Source organism: Panthera leo, chromosome B3 (assembly GCF_018350215.1).
Source record: "Panthera leo isolate Ple1 chromosome B3, P.leo_Ple1_pat1.1, whole genome shotgun sequence".
In the NCBI taxonomy this organism is placed as follows: domain Eukaryota; kingdom Metazoa; phylum Chordata; class Mammalia; order Carnivora; family Felidae; genus Panthera; species Panthera leo.
In genome coordinates, this window is record NC_056684.1 from 51,801,186 (window position 1) to 51,822,838 (window position 21,653).

A 21,653-nucleotide genomic window follows, 5' to 3' on the forward strand; every position below is an offset into this window, starting at 1 on the left:
GATTACTTTGCAGTCATAATTTATTTATAATCATGTAGCATTACATGATTCATATATTACATTAAAACTTTGAGCCTCCAAATCACACACACACATGGACTGTAATGTCTGTTGACAGAACTTTAAAAAATCTTTATTTTGAAAACCTTTCTGCACTTAATTCTGCTTTAATTATATCATGAGATGATAATTAGCAGAGTGCCTGAAAGAACTGATTTTAAGGGTATTAACTAGCCAATTAGTTTTTTCAACTTCTAATGATTTCTTTGCAATACATTAGTAAAATTTCATAAATAACAAAGCCACTTATTATTTTAAGTTTTTACTCAGCTTTTTTTGTTATGTATACTTTAAATTGAGATAGGTTAGAATACCTCAAGAAGTCAGAAATTTTAAGCCATTATCAATCAGAAATCAATCTCATCAATGAAACTATCTTGCCAGCTATGTTCTCAAACCTATAAGTAGCATTTGAGAAACACTTCATAGATTAAACAAAGACATCATTTCTTCAGAAAAGTTATATTTCGAGTTAAATGATATGTATCTAAAGAATAAAACAAAATAGATGTGTGTGACTTGGACATGTGCTGAGTGCAGTGTCCCTCCCGCCCCCCAAATTAGAGAATAAAGGTAGCAAGCTCTTCTAATACTTTTCATATCTCCTAATCTCCCATTATACAGAAAATACAGGCAACTTTCTACAACAAAGCATCTTTTAAAAACTAAAAGTTTTCTTGTATTTTTCTCTAAATATAATATACTTAAATTCTTCTGGTTTAAAATAGCAAGACTCTTGCCTCCTCCTATGGGCTACCCTTAATTAAGGAGACTTTTTTAGAAACCAGTGTGGCTTTTTTTTTTTTTAAACACCAACATATATAATTTGATATAGCTAAATTGAGAGTGTTTCAAAATTTGATGTGCTTTGTGCTGTATTTTAATCCAGTAGTGGGTGTTCCATGTCAATTTTCATGGAGTCAGGGAATTTATACCTAAAAGAATTCTGGAAATCAGTTAATTATTTCATGGGAATAAAAAACGGAGGTCCAGAAACTGTAAGTGACTGCCAAGGTCTCGGCAGTTAGTAGCCAAACTGGCACTAGAACCCAAGCTTTCCAGGAACACTTAACTCTCCCTTTGTGTCATATTTTCCAACACAACCTCTCTTCTTGTAGGAATTTATTTGACTGTCTCTATTAAGCCTGAAATCAAGATATTTCTGGTACCAAAGTGAGGAAAATTTAACTTTTAAAAAATTATGCAATTTCCTTTCCTTTTCCAGGACAAAAAGGTTCAGGAATATTTTTTTCCCTCGAGTATAACGAATCTAGAAAATAGAAAATAGAGATCGCTTCAGGTCTTTCTAGAAGAAAGTCTGTATTAGATGAAACATTGGACCAAACAACCCCAAGATCTTTTGAGTCTTTGAAAACTGGGATGTGGTCCTGGCTTTATTCTTTCTGGCCTTATATTTTCCTGATGCTAGATAAAGCTTGACATTTTATTTTAATTAGAAGATAGCTTGCTAAATAAATCAGGTTTGTGTTGAGCTTACATCTATATTTTATCTATGCATTTTTATAAAGACTCAAATCTCTGAGGAGAATTCAAAGGCAGAGAGAAACTTTTAATGAAAATATGGCAAATTTTGTCTCTGACATTTTTGTACAGAACCAAAAATACCTTGGTTAGAGGTTTTGCAAAAGGAAAGTGAAGCTTTCTTTTAAAACATGAAATCTAATAAAAATATTTACTGTATTTCTTAAATTCTGAGATATACAAATTTTTACATTTTAACATCTCAAATTTGGTTGCGTCTTTCAAAAATTATTGATGGGTTGTAGTTTAATTGGCAGTGTTTTTCCTTCTTTAGTGTTATATAAAATAATGGTATATCTCATCATCAATGGATGAAATCAGTAGGTTTAAAACATTCTTTTTGGGTTACATAGGGCCCAAATATGTACCTTTATTGATAAACATATAATATATTGAATCTGTTTCCTCTGTTTCCCCTCTCAGAATTGTTTCTATGCCTCAAAGCATCTAGTAAGACAGATGGCAGGGATTTGACTCTTTTGTACCTTACATGCAGCATATGTACAAGCTGTGAAGCCCACTGCGTGCTGATCCTGAGTTCTTAATGGTGTTGTGTTTAAACTGACTCCAGAAGTAATTTGTGTAAAACTAAATAGCTTGAATCTCCTGTCTCCTGCATAGAGACATACAGTTTACCATGCATATGAAACACTAGATATCCCAGTCCTGACTTGTCCAATCACGATATGATCACTCTTTAGATATCATAGTGGTGATGGACGGTGGTGATTGTCAGCGCTGGTAATCCCGGTGTGTGATGCTGCAGCATGAGGTGGACGGAGTGTCACTAGGCTGGCTCCCTGCCACTTAAGCCAGAACACTGGCAGGTACTGGCGTTCTCTGTGATAACCTTGTCCTATGGAGCTGGCTTCCCAGAACTAACATAGGAAGTTGCCCAGGGTGACAGGGGAAGCTCTACTGATACCTTGTAGAATCAGCAACATTAAATTTTCTAATGCTTCTGAGCTGCATTTTGTTTGTTTGACACCAGGTTCAACTCAACCTATGCCTAAAGAGATTTCTTAACTGCCCCCTCCCTATAAATAAAAGAAGAAAAAACCTGCTTATTAGCACATACTTCCACAAACACCACCATGACTCTGTGTTTCCTTTTCTTCCCTTGCATTTCTCATTTAATTCTCAATTTTGAGATGAAATTGAAGACTTTTTTTTTAATCCTTAGCATAATCCTTCTCTAGCACCTGCCATTAACAATAGTGACCATTTTTAACATCTAAAAGGGTTGTTAACCAGTGGTTATACTTTAAATGGTTACAACTTAAGACGTTTAGCACTTGATTACAAACAAACAAGCAAAAACCGGAATAATATTTAGGAAATCATATTAAATAGAAGTGTTTTATCTGCTCATGACTTCTTTGGGGATGAGGGGTAGCAGGAAAAAGTTAGTGCTTTGCCTTATAAGGCCTTTGTGAAAAATGATACATTTCACATCAACTAGTGTGAACAAACACTATTCTGCCATTTATCTTGATGTGGTTTGAACTGATTGCAATTATACAGTGAAAGTAAGTGTTCTTTTTCTTTGATGACTGGATTCATAGAGCTAAATGTGATAGGAATCTTTAATACTCTTGCTGCTTCTTCCTAGAATATTATATTTTTTCTTCTGTGATTAAAGTATATTTAACTATTATGATGGTACTGATTAATTAACCAAGAAGTTAAACCACTTACTTCAGGGACATTTAATCTTACTACAAAGTAAATTTTATTACCAAAAAAAAAAAAAATGTTTTTAAATCAAGTAAGGTTCTTTGATATTGATAGTAGCCAAGCATTAGTGGATGTTAGGGTGACATCACCATATAATTTTGCCATCTGTCCACTCAATTTTAGCAGAAAAAGGTATTTAAAGAGGGAACAAGTAAGTGGCAAATATGACAAGCTTCTGTTGTTATAGAGTTCGTTTAAAATTATTGGGCTATGGAACCCTCTTATCTTTTCTACCTGGAAAATATTTCTTCTCCCTTTTGTTTCTCATGAAGTGGGCCAAATGGAGAACATATCCCCAGGACAGATCATTGATGAACCCATCCGTCCAGTCAATATTCCTAGGAAAGAAAAGGATTTCCAAGGAATGCTGGAATACAAGAAGGAGGATGAGCAAAAGCTTGTTAAGAACCTGATTCTGGGCAAGTATTTTCTGCATGGGATAAAAGGTCTTTCTGGTACATACGTCGGCAGTGGGAAAGACTAGTCACTAATGTTTGAAATATTCAACGCTGGTTTCTTTAGTCATCACTGCATACTGTGCGTGATCCTGCTGCAGTAGCATCCTGACCACGTCATGCTGCAGTCAACCTGCAGGGAGACTGGTCTAGAATCACCTATCAGGATCCTTTGAGGCCTGGGCTTCTTAGCTCTGGCTGAAGATTAGATTATCTGGGGAAGCTTTTGAGAAGTATTAACGTACAGTCCCCATCACAGACTAATTACATCAAAATCTCTAGAGGGAAGAGCCTGACCATGTCTGGTATATGTTTTTCAATCTTTCAAAGGATTCTGAAGTGTAAGCCACAGTTGAACACCCACTGGTCTCAGCCACTGAACTTCCTGAATCTCCTTTGACAACTAAATATGTCAAGAACAACAGTTTGGTAAAAGAGAAGAAACAAAAGAATTAGGGAAAAGATCCCAGCAATGGAAGGAGAGGACTGCACAAATGAAATGGACATGAAGGAAGCATTTCAGAGCAGCATAGGGTGAAGATTGTGTGTAAGCCCCCTGGCTCTGCAAGAAGACTAATTTAGGGGACAGTGGGAAGTGAGTAGGGAGTGCACACAGCCTGAAAGTTGTGAACTGAAAAAGGGAAAAAACCTCTCTTCTCAGCTTTTGCATAGCATTCCTCCCCGCAGGTGTGGGGTGACAGTAATGTGATTGGCAATTATACTTGATTTAATGTTCCCAGGGTTCATGGCATGAGTACTATATATAGGTGCAGAGGCACTTAAGTTTCAGCATGATCTTTATTTAGCAAAAATGTTAAGAAGCCACTGGTTTTTAAGCATAGAGTTAACAAAGATTCGTCAGTTCAATAACATTTAGTGAGCTCCTACCACATGCTAAGTATTTTCTAGGTACTGGATACTGAACGAAAATAAAGTCCCTATTCTCATAGATCTTACATTGGGGGATGGTGGGGAACAGAGAAAAAATAGACATATAATAGGGAAAAGGATAAAGAGTAAAGGCAAATGTATTAGTTTATATAAGACTGTCCAGAAAGTTGTCATCAATAAGGTGATCTTTGAACAGAGATCAAAGGAGGTAAGGAGGCAAATCATCCTGATATCTGAGGAAAGAACATTCCAGGCAGAAAATAGTAAGTACATAGTCCCTGGAGTGGTAGCATGCCTGGCATATTCAACCAACAACAAGGAGATTCATTGTGAGCTGGGGAAGGGAACAGGGCCAGATCACACTGACCATAATGAAGATTTTTTATTTTATAAATGGATGAGAAGTAACTTGGAAGATTTTCAGGATCTGACCTACATCTTTGTATAGAGTCACTCTGGTTGTTGTGTGAAAAATGTACTATTAGGGAGCAGCGGATGAATCAGGAAAACTAGTCTGGAAGCCACCACTACAGTCCAGGAGAAGAGCATAGTCTATTCTAGGATGGCCAGTAGAGTAAGTAATTGGATTCTGAATGGGTTTTCTAGGTAGAGCCAATAGGACTTATTACTGGATTAGATGTGTGGTGTGAGAAAACAATGAATCAAAAATGCTGACTAAGCTCATGATTTGGGAAACCAGAAGTCTGGAACTGCCATTTAACTGAGAAGGGGACAGCTCCTGGGAGAGCAGGTTCCAAAGGGATCTAGTGGTTTGGTTTGGAATGCACTCAGTTCGATGTGCCTGAGCAGAGGTGTTAAGAAGGCAGGGAATTCAAGGGAATTCAAGGGAAAAGTCAGGGCAAGAGATATAAACTTGGGAGTTGTCATTATATAGACAACTAAGATTCATATGTCCCAACTAAGACTCAAAATTTCTCTACTTAATGAGCTATTAAAATGCTTCTTTTTTTAGTGTGACCTCTTAGCCCTGAATGATTGAATTCTTTCACAAGAACCGTGCTTTTGTATCTTACAAAACATTCCTCATGAAGACTTTCAGTGTTATATAAGATTATTTTTCCTCATTTCCTTTCAGAACTGAAGCCACGTGGTGTGGCAGTCAATTTGATTCCAGGGTTACCAGCGTATATCCTGTTTATGTGTGTTCGACATGCTGACTACCTGAATGATGATCAGAAAGTAAGGTCATTGCTAACATCAACAATTAACAGCATCAAAAAAGTATTAAAGGTCAGTTCATGTTCAACAAAATTCTCATAATTAATCTTAATGATGACAGAATCTGCCCCAAGTTACTTTTCCTTCTTTAAGCTGGAGCTAAGTTGCCAGATATGACACTTTGCAGTGTTCACTGATAACTTCCACTATAGGAAGCATTCTTTCTTGCAACACGTCTGTATGCCTTCTTTTACACAGGGCTCAGGTTGAACAGTAATCAAAATTAATTTGATATAATTGTACCTAAGTGCAGAGTAAATTAAGTTTCTCCATAAATGGAAATAGTCTGCTTTGAGGTCTTAAAAGTAAATTAAAAATACTTAGTGTGATCCATATATCTAGGAAGTATGTTGCTCTAGTTAGAAAGGTATTAAATAAGTTCAATACCATATGTTTCATTCATATGATGTCTAAATGATGTATAAAAAGATGTCTGATAAAACATTATAATTTTTCTTCCATCTTTTCTTCCTCTTATTCTCCAACTCACCCCATAATTTTCCTTGTTACCCGAAATGCCTGGTTCCATGTGAGAAGCAACACATAGATACTAACAGGAAAGATTTGGAAACGGCAGCAGAATTATGTAATAGAGTAGAAAGCCCTACATAACTCAGTAGTCACTGAGTCACCTTGCATAATACTCCTCTTGCCTCTCTAGAAAAACAATGAACATTATACTTAGCTTTACCTCACGTGTTTCTATGAGGAGCTAAGAAAATGTTCTCCAAGCACTTTGCTTTCTGATTATCTAACTGAAGTTAGATAAGAACTTTTAGGATGGAGATAAGTAGGTAGTTAACATGCCCAGTGGATGCTTTCAAATCTAAAATGTCTTTAATGCACTATTTTTTAAATTGTGGTAAAATATATATAACATAAAATTTACCGCATAACCATTTTTCAGTGCTTAGTTCTGTGCCGTTAGCATATTCACATTGTAGTGCCAACCCTATCACTGTCCACCTCCAGAACTTTTTCATACCCCCACAACTGAAGTTCTGTCCCCTTTGAACACACCCTCCCTGCAGCCCCTGCTAGTGAACCTTTGACAAATGCTGGTTCTCCATCCCTGCTGTGCAGATATGCTATGCAGTTAGTTTTATGGTGGTTACTAAAACATGGGGTTTCTGAAGATTTAACATTTAAAAATTGATGAATGTCTTCTGATATAACTCATTTCATTTTTGGTGTATTGATGCTATATTGCACTTAGCCTACAAGTTTTACTAATTTGTAAGTCAGCTCCTGCAAAGACCACAAAACCAAAGCGTTTTCTCCCTCTCATCTTAATTGCAAGAAGACATTTCTCTAATTTAACTAATTATTATATCAAATTGTTTAAAAATTAAAAAGGATGGGTACTAGAATATAACACCCTTTCGATACAGTTTAAAATTGATGTGAGCTTGTCTCACATCCCAGTTTTAAATTGAAGTGTATTTGTCTTGAGTCCCTGTTTTGATTTAGCAACTGGTTGTTTGACGTGTGCCCCAGTCCTGATGAAGAGCTATTCAGCTTCCCCTGTCTCCTTTTCTGCACAGGACTTCCTTCATCCCGTTTCTGATTCTCTGCTCAGGAATTGTATCTTACTGTTGACCTGATTTGTAACCTAATCCGGCTTTCAGCGTTTCATAGTCTGTGATTCCCTTTTATGCTTTTAGTCCTCTCTGATCCCCTTAGTAATCCTGAAGGAAGTGAGTTGGGGTAAGCTGTGGCTTGATGAATTTTTTTCTGCTGAAAGGGACCATTAAACTGACATCAACTGAGTGACTGGGCATCCTTTTCTAATGGCAAGAAACTAGATGCCAAGCAAAGTAACAACCAACCAACAAACTCGGTTGAAATTTTCTAGCAATGATGTAAGACTTTGCAATGTGATTTATTTTTGTAATTCTTTATAATTTAACTGAGGCCTTCTGGTATCTGTTCAGTTTCCTTCAGGTTGTTATTTCCCTAAGGAAAAGTGAATTTAGCCTTTTTCTCTCTTTCAGAAAAGAGGTGATGATTTTGAAACCGTCTCCTTCTGGCTCTCTAACACATGCCGATTTTTGCACTGTTTGAAGCAGTACAGTGGAGAAGAGGTGAGAAAACCTTCATTAAAACACCAGTGTGATATACTTTGTGAACTTTTTAGGGAAAAATTGAAAAGCACAAAACGTTCAGCCATTAATTTAGAAACCTGAGTTCAGAGGTGGCTTGGAAGCCTGTAGCTTTGTTTGATGTTCATTGTTTATGAAACAGTGATTTAGACAGTGACATAGTTTCTTCCCTCTGAGAGTTTGTATTTTGATGAAGCATAGCAGAAATAAAATGAGCATTTGTTGATGAATTGTTACCAGCAGTGAAACCTCTTGTCAGCATGTGGAAGTGGGCTTTTCAAGCACTGATATGAGAAATATAGAACTATTTAAAGAAATTCATCAATTTGGGCTTTCCAAATGCATGAAAGGTAATCAAGCTAAGGCATGTCTCTCTAGACTGGTCCCAAAACCTGTTTTGCTTTTATTTGTAGTGATATGTTCATCAGGTGTTTACTAGACTTCAAAACTAATATTTCAATACTGTAATCTGTTAATAATTACTCTTTATTAAGGTCTGCTCAGTATATATCAGATAGTACTTACTCTATGTTATTTAATTCTTGCAACATCTCTGTGAGGTAGGAATTATAACCCAGTTTTACAGATGAGGAAACTGAAGTTCGATGAAGTTCATCATTTTGCCCAGGTTCTCTTAGCCATAAGGAGCAGTGCTAGAATTCTAGGTCTGCTCATCTCCAAGAGCCTGTGCCCCTAACCACTGCCCTCCATACCTCCACCTTGTGCTGGGAGAGCAGCCAGAGAAGTTGAGCAGTAGCATTTTCTGGGCACCAAGAGGCTAGCGGCAGGGGACTATCCCAGCAAATGACGGAAAATATAAATATGAGTAAGACGTGCTCCCTGAGTAGGTGGGACAGACAGACTAGAATTCCCCCGAGGGGCCATTAACTGTCCTGTCAGTCCCCACTTCTGACCATGTTGTTAGGTAGTTTTAGGGAGACACATGCTTGATTATGTGCAGAAGCCATCAAACAGGCAATTGCCTTTTGTCAGGCAACATCTAACAAAAGTACCTGCCTGTACAGTTGGCTTCCCATTTTAGCTCATACCACCAAAAGATTCCATTCTAAGCTTGGATTGAAAATCATGTATGGTTACAATGAAATACAATGAAGGGAAATTTTTTATTTATTCACCAATCTCTGTAGAAGCCAGTCTAGTTTAAGATGATGTATGCCCTTCAGGTGCAATATTTATAAATAGGAAGTTAAGAGATTAGTGCTTTAGATAATTTACTGTTTGGCAGTAAACCTGCTGCTTCATAAGCGAAAACACTCATTAATTTTTTTTTTTAAACTAAGTTCCCCCATCTTGTTTCACTGAATGCTAGCTTGCCAACTTTAGATACTATTCAAAAGCTAGTAAGAAGTGGAAGGGGAATATGATGGAAACAAACACCAGCATTTCAGAATGACTGTTTGGCATTCAAGAGCAGAGCAGACAGGAAACTCTTCAGAGGAAAGACAGCAGGAGATGTCTGATCAAACGAGGGAGTTAGAAGAGAGCTTTTATTTCACGGGTGTCAGTAACTCTGCTTTATGGCTCTAGGGCTTTATGAAACACAACACGTCTCGCCAGAATGAACACTGCCTCACCAACTTTGACCTGGCTGAGTACCGGCAGGTGCTAAGTGACTTAGCCATTCAGATCTACCAGCAGCTCGTGCGGGTGTTAGAGAACATCCTTCAGCCAATGATCGGTAAGGCGAGAGCATTGCTGACATCGAGGTCTGTCTACCTCATGTGCCCACCAGTGGCATTCGTTTCTTCATACAAAGAACATAAAGTAGTAAGACCCAGTCCTGAAATTAGCTGAGGAATCCCGAACCCCAGCCGTGACTAACTGGGATACATCAGAATCACTGCTTCCATATGATCGAAATGGCAGTATCTAGTTAATCTCCCCACTGTGTGAGTCCTCTCCCTTAAGACCGGGTTATGCTATATACCCATCAATATACCTCATACCTTGTCCAGTTTTCAAAAATTAAAACTTTAAACTCTGGTCTAGGACACTGCTACACTGAGCCTCCTCAGGGCCCATCTAAGACTAAGGAGGCTGGGGAGAGTTTGCACTTTGCCTATTACTAGGCCACAGTAAAAGGGCTGCGGGGTACCACAGCAACAAGAATAGGTGTCAGACACTCCACGGTGGGTTGTTCATCTTGTGGCCCCTACGGAATTGTTAAAGGCAATTTGGTTTAAAGTAGCATTTTCTCAGTGGATGAGTGACTGGGGTGTGCACGTGTGTGTGTTTCTATATATGTGTATTCAGCTAGGTGTGTGAGTCCACATACCTCTCTTTTGTATGCGTATGCTCACTCTGAGTGCGTATTTATGTACTATACTACCTCTATTCTGTCGGAATGGGTAGCATTCATGAAATAGGAATTAGGAGGCCTATATAAATTGCAGGATGCTAGTTTTGAATGCATTGAATTAAATTTGTTTTAAGTTATCAAACTCAGTTATCTTCAGGCAAATCAGCAACACCTTCTTAAGGCTACTCCCAGCTACACTTTCTTTTCCTACCTGTGTGTTTTCCACATTTCCACAACTTCTTCATTGCCTTTAGTATTCTGTCTTCCATCATAGGCCCACAATTAACCAACTAGAAACCAAAAAGGCTGAGGAAGCCATGGGAGATAGCAGTGATTTCTTCATGGGACAACTTCAGTCATCAGTTCTTCAGTTGTCCCCTAAAGGTTGTGTTCAAAGCGACCTAGGTCAGCTACAATGTAAGAGGTGACACGGACACAGAGGTCAACTTCAGCCAATATTTCTTCTATTTTTGCCTATTTTTATTGGCTAAATAAGAAGTTTACCTCCAAGATGCCCCCCTTTAAACTGCTTTCCCCATCTCCCAGTGATGTGATAATAACCACCAGTGTTTTGTGTCATTGTCAGGTGCTGTGGAAGCCACGTTTAGCACTGTGAGATGTAAAATGAATAGGAGATGTAAAAACTGAATCGGGAATGGCCCCTGCTGTCAAGGCGCTGTCAGTCCAAGCGGTGGTCATCCCACAACCATCCTCGAGGGGGCATAAGCCAAACACTGTGAGGGCACAGTGGAGGGAGCAGCAGTGCCCCAGATTCGAGAAAACTGAGTTCTGGGAGGCTAAGGCTAACCCCAGAGCCTCTCTGCCACTGTGGAAAGTTAAGGGCAAGGAATGGCCCAGTTCTCCAGCCCCACACGACCATCCCCTCTCAAGGCTTCTCCACAACCACTGCCCAATCTCCTCTTGTACTTGCTACTTAATTTCTTTGCCTGTGGGGTTCAGATATCCCTGGAGAATATCTTATCTTCTCCCTAACTGCTACATCTTTCTCAAAAACCCTCCCAAGATATCACACACTTGTGTTGTTATAAGGTTGCTGCTTCCTATTTTTGAAAATACACCATTATGATTTCTTAGTTTCATGGTAAATTTTCGCATTTAAGAATTATTCCTTCATTAAAGTTTAAAATCTGGAAGCCCTCTTTTTGGGAAGGCTTCTCCCTCTGTTTTGATACTCAGATGATCTTCCTCAGTTGAATGTGTGAGATCATGTGTGAGCATGCGTGTATGCACGTGGAACACGCATCTTCTCTTCTAACACTTGAACTACTCCCGCAGTCTCTGGCATGCTGGAGCATGAAACCATTCAGGGCGTGTCTGGGGTGAAGCCCACAGGGCTAAGAAAGCGAACCTCCAGCATCGCTGACGAGGGCACCTACACACTGGACTCCATCCTCCGGCAGCTCAACTCCTTCCACTCAGTCATGTGTCAGCACGGCATGGACCCTGAACTGATCAAGCAGGTGGTCAAACAGATGTTCTACATTGTTGGGGCCATCACCCTGAACAACCTCCTTCTGCGGAAGGACATGTGCTCCTGGAGTAAAGGCATGCAGATCAGGTGAGCGAACACCAAAGCTGATGGCTTGTTTGAGGTCAGTGCACCCGATGTCTGCTACCACCAGCCGGGCAGCACGGGAGGACCAGACATGGAGCTGCTTTCTCCTGGCTGGCTGGGCTTCTCCACTTTCATTCATTACCGCTCCTGACTGTGCCTTTCAGTAGGCTCTACCCACCACTAGTTGGGAACCCCGCTCCACTGTGACGCTAATTTGTTTGAGGGAATGGAGAGAAGATGCAAAATTCTTACAGTTGAGATAGCTGCTTCCTCGCCGTTTGCATGTGTTTTAATTGTACATAACAAAATAGCTAATTCTTTATAATGAAGATTTCTGATGCTTGACTTCTCTTAGAAAGTTATTTTGACAAAACACCTTTTTGTACCATGGTAACAAGAACGTGTCTAATAGATCTGTTACTAACTTCAAATACGCCCCTCATCTCTTAAGAAAATGTGCACTCAGTTTTATGCCCAACTACCCCACCACATAACCTCATACTCATAATAGAATTGATTTTTTTTTTGCAAATCATTTATTTTAAAATAGAATATTTGCCAAGAGAGGAAAAAAGGATTTCTCTTACAAAAGTTAATCTCAGGAAACCTTGGCATTCTTTTCAAATTTTCTATTCTGACGCACAGCCATTGTAGTTAATGTTAGAAAGATAATGCCTCCCACTCAAGTAGTAGGATTTATTTCTCTGTAAGCTTTGTTTATACACGTGAAGCACCATCGTAATAACATACGGTCTCCTATTTGCCTGATTGTGCAGTGCTGCTCATGTGTCCCTTTAGCATTTTAGTATGAAAACCACTGTCACTTGGTTGACCACCTCTTGTAACCTTGGCGTCTGTGCAGTTTCCATGTCTCTCTCCACATTTGGAGTCTTCGTCTCTTCCAGCGGCCCCCACTTACCCTGCTGTCCTTCCATCCCTGAGCGTCCTCAGGCCACTACCCTATCACCCAGGCTCTTCCCTAAACAGAGCTGGAGCACAAGGTCTGTGTGGAAGGATCTTGTTTTTCTTGACTAACTTGGAATTTAACCTGTAATAAAGAGGAATGGATACGCAGAGGTTATTGATTCTACCCTCTGAAATTGTAAGAGAAGCTAGAAAGTGTTTTCCGGTCAGCTGTTTAATAAGGACACAGCCATATTGTGTGTTCTATTTTGTCTTTCAGCAAGTCATATTTCATAACTTTTGCTGTAATGGCTATATTTCTACCTTCCATTGAAGTTAATTATATTCTCTAGTCACTTACTGTTATATAATTATGATTATAAACCTTATGGCTATAATAAAATTTTAAGCACTGGTAAGATTTAAGAAAATTGAACAAAAATACTGGCTGTCATTTTAACTGAAATTCCTGACAAAGCCATACATAAAAAATTAAGACATTTATGACAACATTCGGTGAATTTGCATTCTCTCCCTCTCTCTTTTTTTGGCACAGGTACAATGTCAGTCAACTGGAAGAGTGGCTGCGTGACAAGAATCTGATGAACAGTGGGGCTAAAGAAACCCTGGAACCTCTCATTCAGGCTGCACAGCTTTTGCAAGTGAAAAAGAAGACAGATGATGACGCAGAAGCCATCTGTTCCATGTGCAGTGCTTTAACTACTGCCCAGGTAAAACACCTTGCCCTGCTGTGCAGTAAGGTAGCACTCCTCACGGGTGCTGCTCAGGGAAGTGAGGAGGTCTCCTAGCCATTGCTCTGGTCTCTGAGCTGACTTCATATGTGTCAGAGAAAACATATACCTATACAGGTCTTAAAGGAGACTTTACTAGCAACTCAGTCATCCACAGTCAACATTTAATAAATATTTATTTATTTTTTAATGTTTATTTACTTATTCTGAGGGAGAGAGAGAGAGAATCCCAAGCAGGCTTCACGCTGTCAGCACAGAGCCCGACGCAGGGCTCATGAACTGTGAGATCATGACCTAAGTCAAAAATCAAGAGTTGATGCTTAACTAACTGAGCCACCCAGGTGCCTCTCAGTAAATATTTATTCAGTGTGTATAGTGTTCTGCATAATGTCCCAGGCACTGAGGTACAACCAAGAACAAAACAATGTCCCCGCTCTCATGGGATGTACAGTCTCTGCATTCTATGGAACCTGTATTCCAAAAAGTAATTTTCCATACTATTTGATAATTGAATGATATTTTAGACTTCTCTATTTTAAGACAGATTATTCTTATTCCTTTATTTCAATAAATGACTAATTGAGCTATCTTGAGGCACCATACCTGTTGCTGGGGGAGATGCTTCAAAAAATAAGAAACAATCCTTGCCTAAAAAGAATTTCCAGTTTAGTAGACAAGGCAGATGTACCTAACTGATTCTACTATAAGAGGTTCTAGCAAGTTCTACAGTAAGATGTCTAAAGGAAGTGCCGAGGGGCAGTCACTGTGTTCGAGGAAGGCTCCATTAAGCTGGGTATTGAATTTAAGGAAGTGAGAAGGACATTTGAGGACAGTGGCAACAGCACGAGGCAAGAAATAGGCATAAACCTTACCCATTTTTCTTTTGCCAGTTATTTCTATGCTGACTCTTGGGCTTTCTTAATGTTCTTTACGCATCTCATAACGTAGACATCTTCACAAACCATACATAGAATATGTATAGAAAGCAGCTAGATGAAAACTAGGGACACTGTTAAAAGTTGCCATTTGGGTAGACTGGGAAGATTGAGTGAGACACTTTTCCTTTTCATGTTGTGTTCTTTTGTATAGTTTGATTGTTTTTCCAGATTTATATTTCTTCTTAAAAGTACAGATAATACATTAATACATTCTTATTTTAAAAATTCACATAGTAAAGGCAAATGTGCCCTTTAGATTAGCTCCCTCTTCCCTCATCCCAACCCAGCCCTGAGTAGAATTATAAACTGTATGCACAGATCCTTTTAGTTTCCCAGATTATCAGCACCCAGTGTGTATTTGGTTATATGCTGAAAACTTTGATCATTTCATTTCTCGCAGATTGTCAAAGTGTTGAATTTGTATACTCCAGTTAATGAGTTTGAAGAAAGAGTCTCTGTATCATTTATTCGTACTATACAGGTAAGATCTCCCAGGCTTTCTTTTCCTTTGATTCACCAACACAGTCTTTTGAATGGAAATTTACAGTTTATTGAAGGAAAGTGTGGTTTTGTTATTGTATTATCTCATTCTGACAGTGCATTAACTTTTGGTAACAGATTATTAGAAAAAATGCAGTGATTTTAAAACAAATATAAACATTCTTTAGCAGTTGAAGACTTTTTGGTAGATTTTTGGTGGGAAAAAAATATTTGTAGATTCAAAGAACTGATGTTCTGTTTTTTGTTTTTAAATCTCAGATGCGTTTACGAGACAGGAAAGACTCTCCTCAGCTGCTCATGGATGCTAAACACATCTTTCCTGTCACCTTTCCTTTTAACCCATCCTCCCTCGCACTAGAAACCATCCAAATTCCAGCCAGCCTGGGCCTGGGATTCATATCACGGGTCTGAAAGTGATGTGATGTCAGGGCAAACAGTGACAGTAAATTTCTTGCCTGAAATAAGAACCCATTATTTCCAGTGAGCTACTGAAAATATGCTCTAAAGAGAAAGTACTGAGTATCTTTCAAACAAGAGGTTATTAACTGGAAATCTCCCTAAATCCTTTCATCACCTTGGAAAGACAAATAGGCTTCTTTGTACTGTGTTACCTTTAATTCATAGCAACACTCACCCTTGATCAGTTAGGTATCCTGAGTTACATGCAGGTAAATGGCAGACAGAAGGGGGAAAAGTGTCTCCAGCTGCCAGCATTTATTTTAAATCCTTAGCACTGCATCCTAATGGTATGGTAAAAATGTAAATTCCAGCTATGAGCTGTTGTTAGGAAGGCACCAACAAAGAACCTCCTCTGTGTGAACCAGAAGAATTGAAAGAAAAATTGCCATTGAGTACATATCATATCAGTTCAGGAATCAATTATGTTGATATTGTCAAACTGGATCAAAGAAATAAACTGGCAATATGTAAAGTAATTGGTCAAGTAACTTCCTTATATGTGTCACTCTGATATAGAGATATTAAGAGAATGTTGGTTTGCCATATAGCATAGAAGTCCATTTGTACTGTAGTTTACTGAGCATTTTAAATTGCTGCTACATACTGTATACTTTAACATGTAAGCGATATTCTTATTAGGCACTACAACAGTAAGCTTCTCTTTTATCAACTCTGTTTACAATTCAATCAGACCATTTTAACTGGATTATGTGCAAATATATACAGATTCCCCTGCACGAGTAGCGGACACTGGGAAGTCATGTAGTAATATGACAAAATGTTTGACATTTAGGGATAGGATTAGACAAAGTGGCTATTGTTGATGTCGTTATTTATTCAGAATGTATTACATTGATGTGCTCATTAATTTTCCCTGGGTGGATATCACATCAGGGTACAGTGTTCTGTGAAGTGACTTATTTTTAGTTCCCAGATCAGATTCCTGCACTGCATATTTTCAACCCAGCCAGGTTTTCTTTCTTCTTAATTTATTAAGAATTAATCTCAGTCACTATCTAGAGAAGAGTATCAGCATAGTCATGGTTCGGGTCTTGAAACCTTGATTATCCTATAAATTATGCAAAACAAGGTGTATAATAAATACTATGATTCCATTTTTTTAGGCTTTGCAACTTCTATAAATGTTCTCAGTACCACTAGATACTTTAAAGAGCATCATACTAGAAATACTTTAAGACTTATATAAGAAGACTGCTGAATTTTAGAGGATTTGTTTCAGTAAGAGCCAGATCCTATAAGTTTCATTCTGAAATTCTAATTAAACATATTCTCAGTTTTTCCTGGACATCCTATACAGTAAATCTTTCAGGTTGTGCAAAAGCAAATCCTTAGTTTTCATTAGAAACTCTGGTTCTGAATTACAATCATAGATTTATATAACTTAACCGTTAGATGGTCTATGAAAAATGACATCTTATTAATACATGTGCAATATTAATGGAAGTCAAACAGTTTCAAATCAATGATAAAGATTGTTATTAAAAGATAAATACTGTCTGTTAACTTATTTGGGCCTCACATTCCTCATTTATACAGTAAGAGAGTTGGACCCTTCCACATCTAAAATTCTCTCCTTTTGGCTCTTAGGTCCTAGAGAAACTAGATACAGTTACTCAGTGAGTTCACCCTCTAATTGAAAGATCACTGTTTGGTGCCTGTTAATTCTAGGGGATTAATAAAATGTAAAACCACAAGTTGGTGTAGCTATAACCTTTCTTAAATGTACATGATTTACATACATGCTTTTAGAAAGTGAATTAGTTTTAGTAATTTTTATTGAATCATGTACTGCCATATTCAGTTTGGATACATTTATTTATTTGCAAAACCAGCCAAAAACACTACTGATCCAATCAGGTTCTCTTAGTTTTCCCCAGCTGTCAATGCGGTTTTCAGTGAACAATGAACTCTTACCTCTTGGTTAGTACTGAATGTGCCAGAGTACTGACTCATTGCACAGGGGAAACGCCAGAAAAATGTCATGATGATGCAGGCTGTCCACCTCAGACCTGGAAATCCTCCTGGGCCCTTTCCCAGCTTAGTCCCTGTGTAATGTGCATGCCCTGAATCTTATCAGGTCTTCAAGAGCATGCTGTAGCTCCTACTGCCGTTGCAGCCCTTTATCTTAGCCCAGATGGCTCATATCCTCAAACATCTCTCTCTTGTCTCCTGCCTTTGTGCTGGAAAGTGCTGAAGCCTCCATTCCACACCTGGGCCAGAATCTCTCCTGTTCAGTGATGGCCACGCAAAGACTCTACTATTCCAGGCTCCAGCTTCCTCCAAGGCCTACCCAGAACCCGAGATGGGGATCTGAATCAACTTCTCTTAGCAACATAAAGATCTTTAGTCATTACAAGACTACAACCTTACAACCAGGGAACCCCAAGACCTGATAAATGACTCTGTGTGCTACTTTCTTGAGGATGCAACAGTTATTTGTTTACTAGGGGTTTCCTTGAGCCCCTCTTAGGACAGCCCACCCTCTCTCCAACCACATTTCCTCACCCAACTTCAAACATCCCTTCCCCAGCCTTCCAGCCGCGCATTCCATTGTTCACTCTTTCCCCTCCCTCAGCTGGACCATACACCACTTGCCTGTCTGCTCAGCTGCTCTGACTGTGCTGAAGGCAGTAGAGTCAGTCCCCAATTGCCCCCCTGGCCTGACTTCAGGCTGATCTTTGCACAACTTCTTGTTCTTGCTTCTCAGCAGTACATTCTTTAACATTATCACTAATTTGCTTTTTCATAATTCCATTGTGACACACAGTAGGGATTCACAGAAAAATCTTGAAAGAACACAGTCCTATCTTCATAGCCCCTTCTCAATAGTCTCCTCACTCACCTTATCTATAGACCCAGCTCATACCTTGGAATGCAAGACTGAAAAATTAGGAGCAGTTTTCCTTGTAGCTTTCCTTGGCTTAAGGCTTTGGTCTGCCTGACCTGAGCATTATTATAAAGAAGAGGGAAAATAAGATCCATAAAGTGATTCCTTTGGAAGTTTCGAAAAATCTCCGTGTACCTGACACTTCTTTTGTCAAGTGCAAAAGTACAAAAAGATACATTCCAAAGCCCACCAAAAGGAAATTTGAGGATCCTGGTCAGTTTGTATGATTTGCTTTATCCCGTTTGGCTCTTTCTGGGTGAGTAATTATGCATAACACAGATCAGATCTTTTAATACCATGTGAGGGAGGCTATGAAAATATTGGGAATTTCAGTGTAGTGATTGTTTTAAGAAATTACTATCCTGGTAACCCTAGGTCAAGGGGTACCTGTCCTATCCTGAGAAATCCTCACATAATATTCATGCACCAACCTGCCCTCCCCACCCCACCTTGTCTGTCTGTCTGTCTCTCTCTCTCTCTCTCTCTCTCTCTCTCACACACACACACACACACACACACACACAGTTACCAGAATGTAGAGTTCCCCAGGAGGCATAATCAAGGATCCTCTGGGTAACTGCAATTGTTTAGAATAAAATAGAAAGCAAAACTTAGCATGTGACCCTTAGATTCTCCTGCTGAAAGTAGTGCAGAACAGGACATTGTATCTGACTATGCTTTTCTTCAGCGTACTTCCTCTGTTACCTCATTGTGTCCTCACAACAGCACTGGAAGGCAGAAAGGGTAGCTACTATAGTCACTTGCTGATGCTACACAGAAAGAGGTCAGTGACTTGCTGAGGTCACACAGCCCTCCTGCCATGCCGCTTTCCTGAATGTAGCAGTGTCAGTGTGGCAGGTGGGAGCAGGAAAGTAAAAGATCTCGAGGTGACGTTCAGTTTCTCCTGGTACCCATGGGGTACCCTGGGTCAACAAGAGGTGCTTTTTTTTTTTCTTATCAAAATTGGCAACGGGCATACGGGAACTGAGCAAGCGCCAAGGACCAGGTTGTCTGTGCTAACGAGATGAAGTGCCCAGAGCCTGGTGGCTTTCTTTTTGTCAGTTACCTTCTATAACTAGGTGTGATTTTTGTAATGATTCAGAGCTCCCTTGAAAGGTGCAACACTCTGTGCTTAGGTCTTTAATTAGTGGCTGGCTGTCTCAAACTGACTGGAAGTGGTGAAAGCCTCCCAAAAGTTCAGAGGAAAGTCAGTCTCCACACACACACTCCTCAGAGCCAGCACAAGAGCCACCAGACGAGCTATGCAGCCGGCCGTGAAGCCCCTGGGTACCTTCTGAGGCCTGTCTGTGGGCAAGCCGTATCCACGTCCGTGTGTTTGGACATTTTGGTGTGTGCATGCTGCCGGTGTTTACTTTGGAGCTAGGAGGTACGCTATGTGCATGCGTGTCAGAGAGGCTGTGTGTATTGCCGTGGCCTCCGTTCATGGTTAAGTGCGTTGTAATTTCTTCTCAGGGCGTGCTGTGAGGACCGCCTTAACCCCTGCTCCCTTCCCTCTGAGAGCTGCCTTAAGTTCTCTGGAACTTTTCCTCTGTAAGGGACCGACTTACCTGGAGAGGATATCTTGCCGTGTTTCTCAAGGTTTTGTGAGGGTTTTGGTTGGGTGTGGCCTCCAACCGCTAATTCCTTTTCTTCCTGCATGACTCTCCCCTCCTGTTACTTCTCCTTCCTTTTCTTTTCTGTTATTTCCAAACAGGTGTTGGAACTCAGGCAGCACCAGTCTCAGAGCCAGTGAATGTGGGCTGAGACAGTGTTCCTGAGTTTGGGGGGCTTGGTGTCACAAGTAAGCAAATGAACATATGGAAGAAATAGATCAGTTCGCTTCTTGGTAATGCTTAAATGGCTTGTTTTCCCCAGATCTTTTCTTGATACAGGTAAAGGGTACAGCTGTAAAACCTTCCATGGACATGCTTTAAAAATTTTTTTAAAGAACCCTGTACTATATATAAAAGTTTGAGTCAAAATAGGGAAGAGTGCTGTAAGTTCTATTCCATTGTATTACCCTAAATTAAATCAACCTTGAGTTACAGTAGACTTCTCAACAGATCAGGAACTGAAAAGTAATCTGTAAAATACCTGCCAAAATGCATTTTATACATTTTTTAATTTTATAATTTGGTCTAGCGAAAATGTTCATTAGCTTAACTTAATGAGTGTCATTAGCTTCCTAAAATGACTGAAAACGATTAACATTTCCTTAGTATTGTGATATAGCTTGAAATATTTGAAAGAAAAATGTTTCTTGCGTGGAAACTGGTACGTATAATTTAATGCTTGGTAGGTCAGTACATTTTCATGCATTTTTCAGTCAATAGTTTCAAATATCGTATTGGTACCACATGTTATAAAACTGTAGCCTATATTTCAGGCTCTCTAAATCACTTGAGCCATTTAATATTTTCCAACAAATGGTGAATTTTTCCTTTAAATGTGGATATGTATGTTGTAATTTATGATTCCTAGTTATGTATTTTTGTGGACTCTTGGAGTAATGTTCACTTTTTTGTGTCCTTGGAAAATTTAAATTGCTCTAACAGTGTTACACCGGAATGAGCTCATGACATTTAACATATTGTATTTTAATTATTAACTTTAATTATTAATTTGCTGTGAAATGGATATGCCTTTTAACTACAATGAAAACGAACATTGAAGTTTTTCAAATATTTTTCCTTGTTGGGTCTGTAAAAGGAATTCTATTTTGATCTACATAGAAAAACATGATATGGTTAATATTTGAAAAGTTCTTAGGTAAAATACTCATCCATTAGAAAGGAAGCAGAAATACTGAGAAGTGAAAGGCACTATCAACCACCTCTGGTTTTAAACTGAAACCATCCCAACATATCCCACATGGAATTTTTAAAAATAAGTTAACAATTCACCTCATATCAACAAAAGCCTTTGAAACCTGGGTTTTCACTAGATATCACCTAGTGATAAGATGAAAACCAAAACAATATCAGATTGACATTTACGCTCTAAATTTGTAGTTGTCTAATGTTGTCCTTAGTAAATGTGCGTCACTAATGCTGTATTCTCCTAGCTATTATAGAAAATTGTTCAAATAAAGATATGGAAATAAAGGATTTTTGTTAGTGTCTTATAAATAAACTCACAGCACATGGAACATGAGATACACACCAATGGAGAGCACATTCTGGGCTGTTAAACACACCTTTAATATTTAAGAGGATAGAAATCATATAATGTCTGCACTCAGATGATATTAGAATTAAACTAGGTATCAAT

General features: G+C 38.9%; 1 protein-coding gene across 7 annotated transcripts in view; it reads left to right on the forward strand.

Annotated features, from left to right (window-relative positions):
- Positions 1-21,103, forward strand: part of MYO5A (myosin VA) — a 198,693-nt gene extending 177,590 nt beyond the window's left edge. For all 7 annotated transcript variants that reach the window (XM_042941987.1, XM_042941991.1, XM_042941992.1 and 4 more), the window contains 8 exons: positions 3,612-3,758; positions 5,782-5,936; positions 7,919-8,008; positions 9,575-9,725; positions 11,643-11,925; positions 13,382-13,556; positions 14,916-14,996; positions 15,275-21,103. In XM_042941987.1, coding sequence (XP_042797921.1) covers positions 3,612-3,758; positions 5,782-5,936; positions 7,919-8,008; positions 9,575-9,725; positions 11,643-11,925; positions 13,382-13,556; positions 14,916-14,996; positions 15,275-15,427 — 1,235 coding nt within the window. In that variant the 3' untranslated portion in view covers positions 15,428-21,103. The remainder of the gene's footprint in view (positions 1-3,611; positions 3,759-5,781; positions 5,937-7,918; positions 8,009-9,574; positions 9,726-11,642; positions 11,926-13,381; positions 13,557-14,915; positions 14,997-15,274) is intronic.
- The last annotated feature ends 550 nt before the right edge of the window (positions 21,104-21,653 follow it).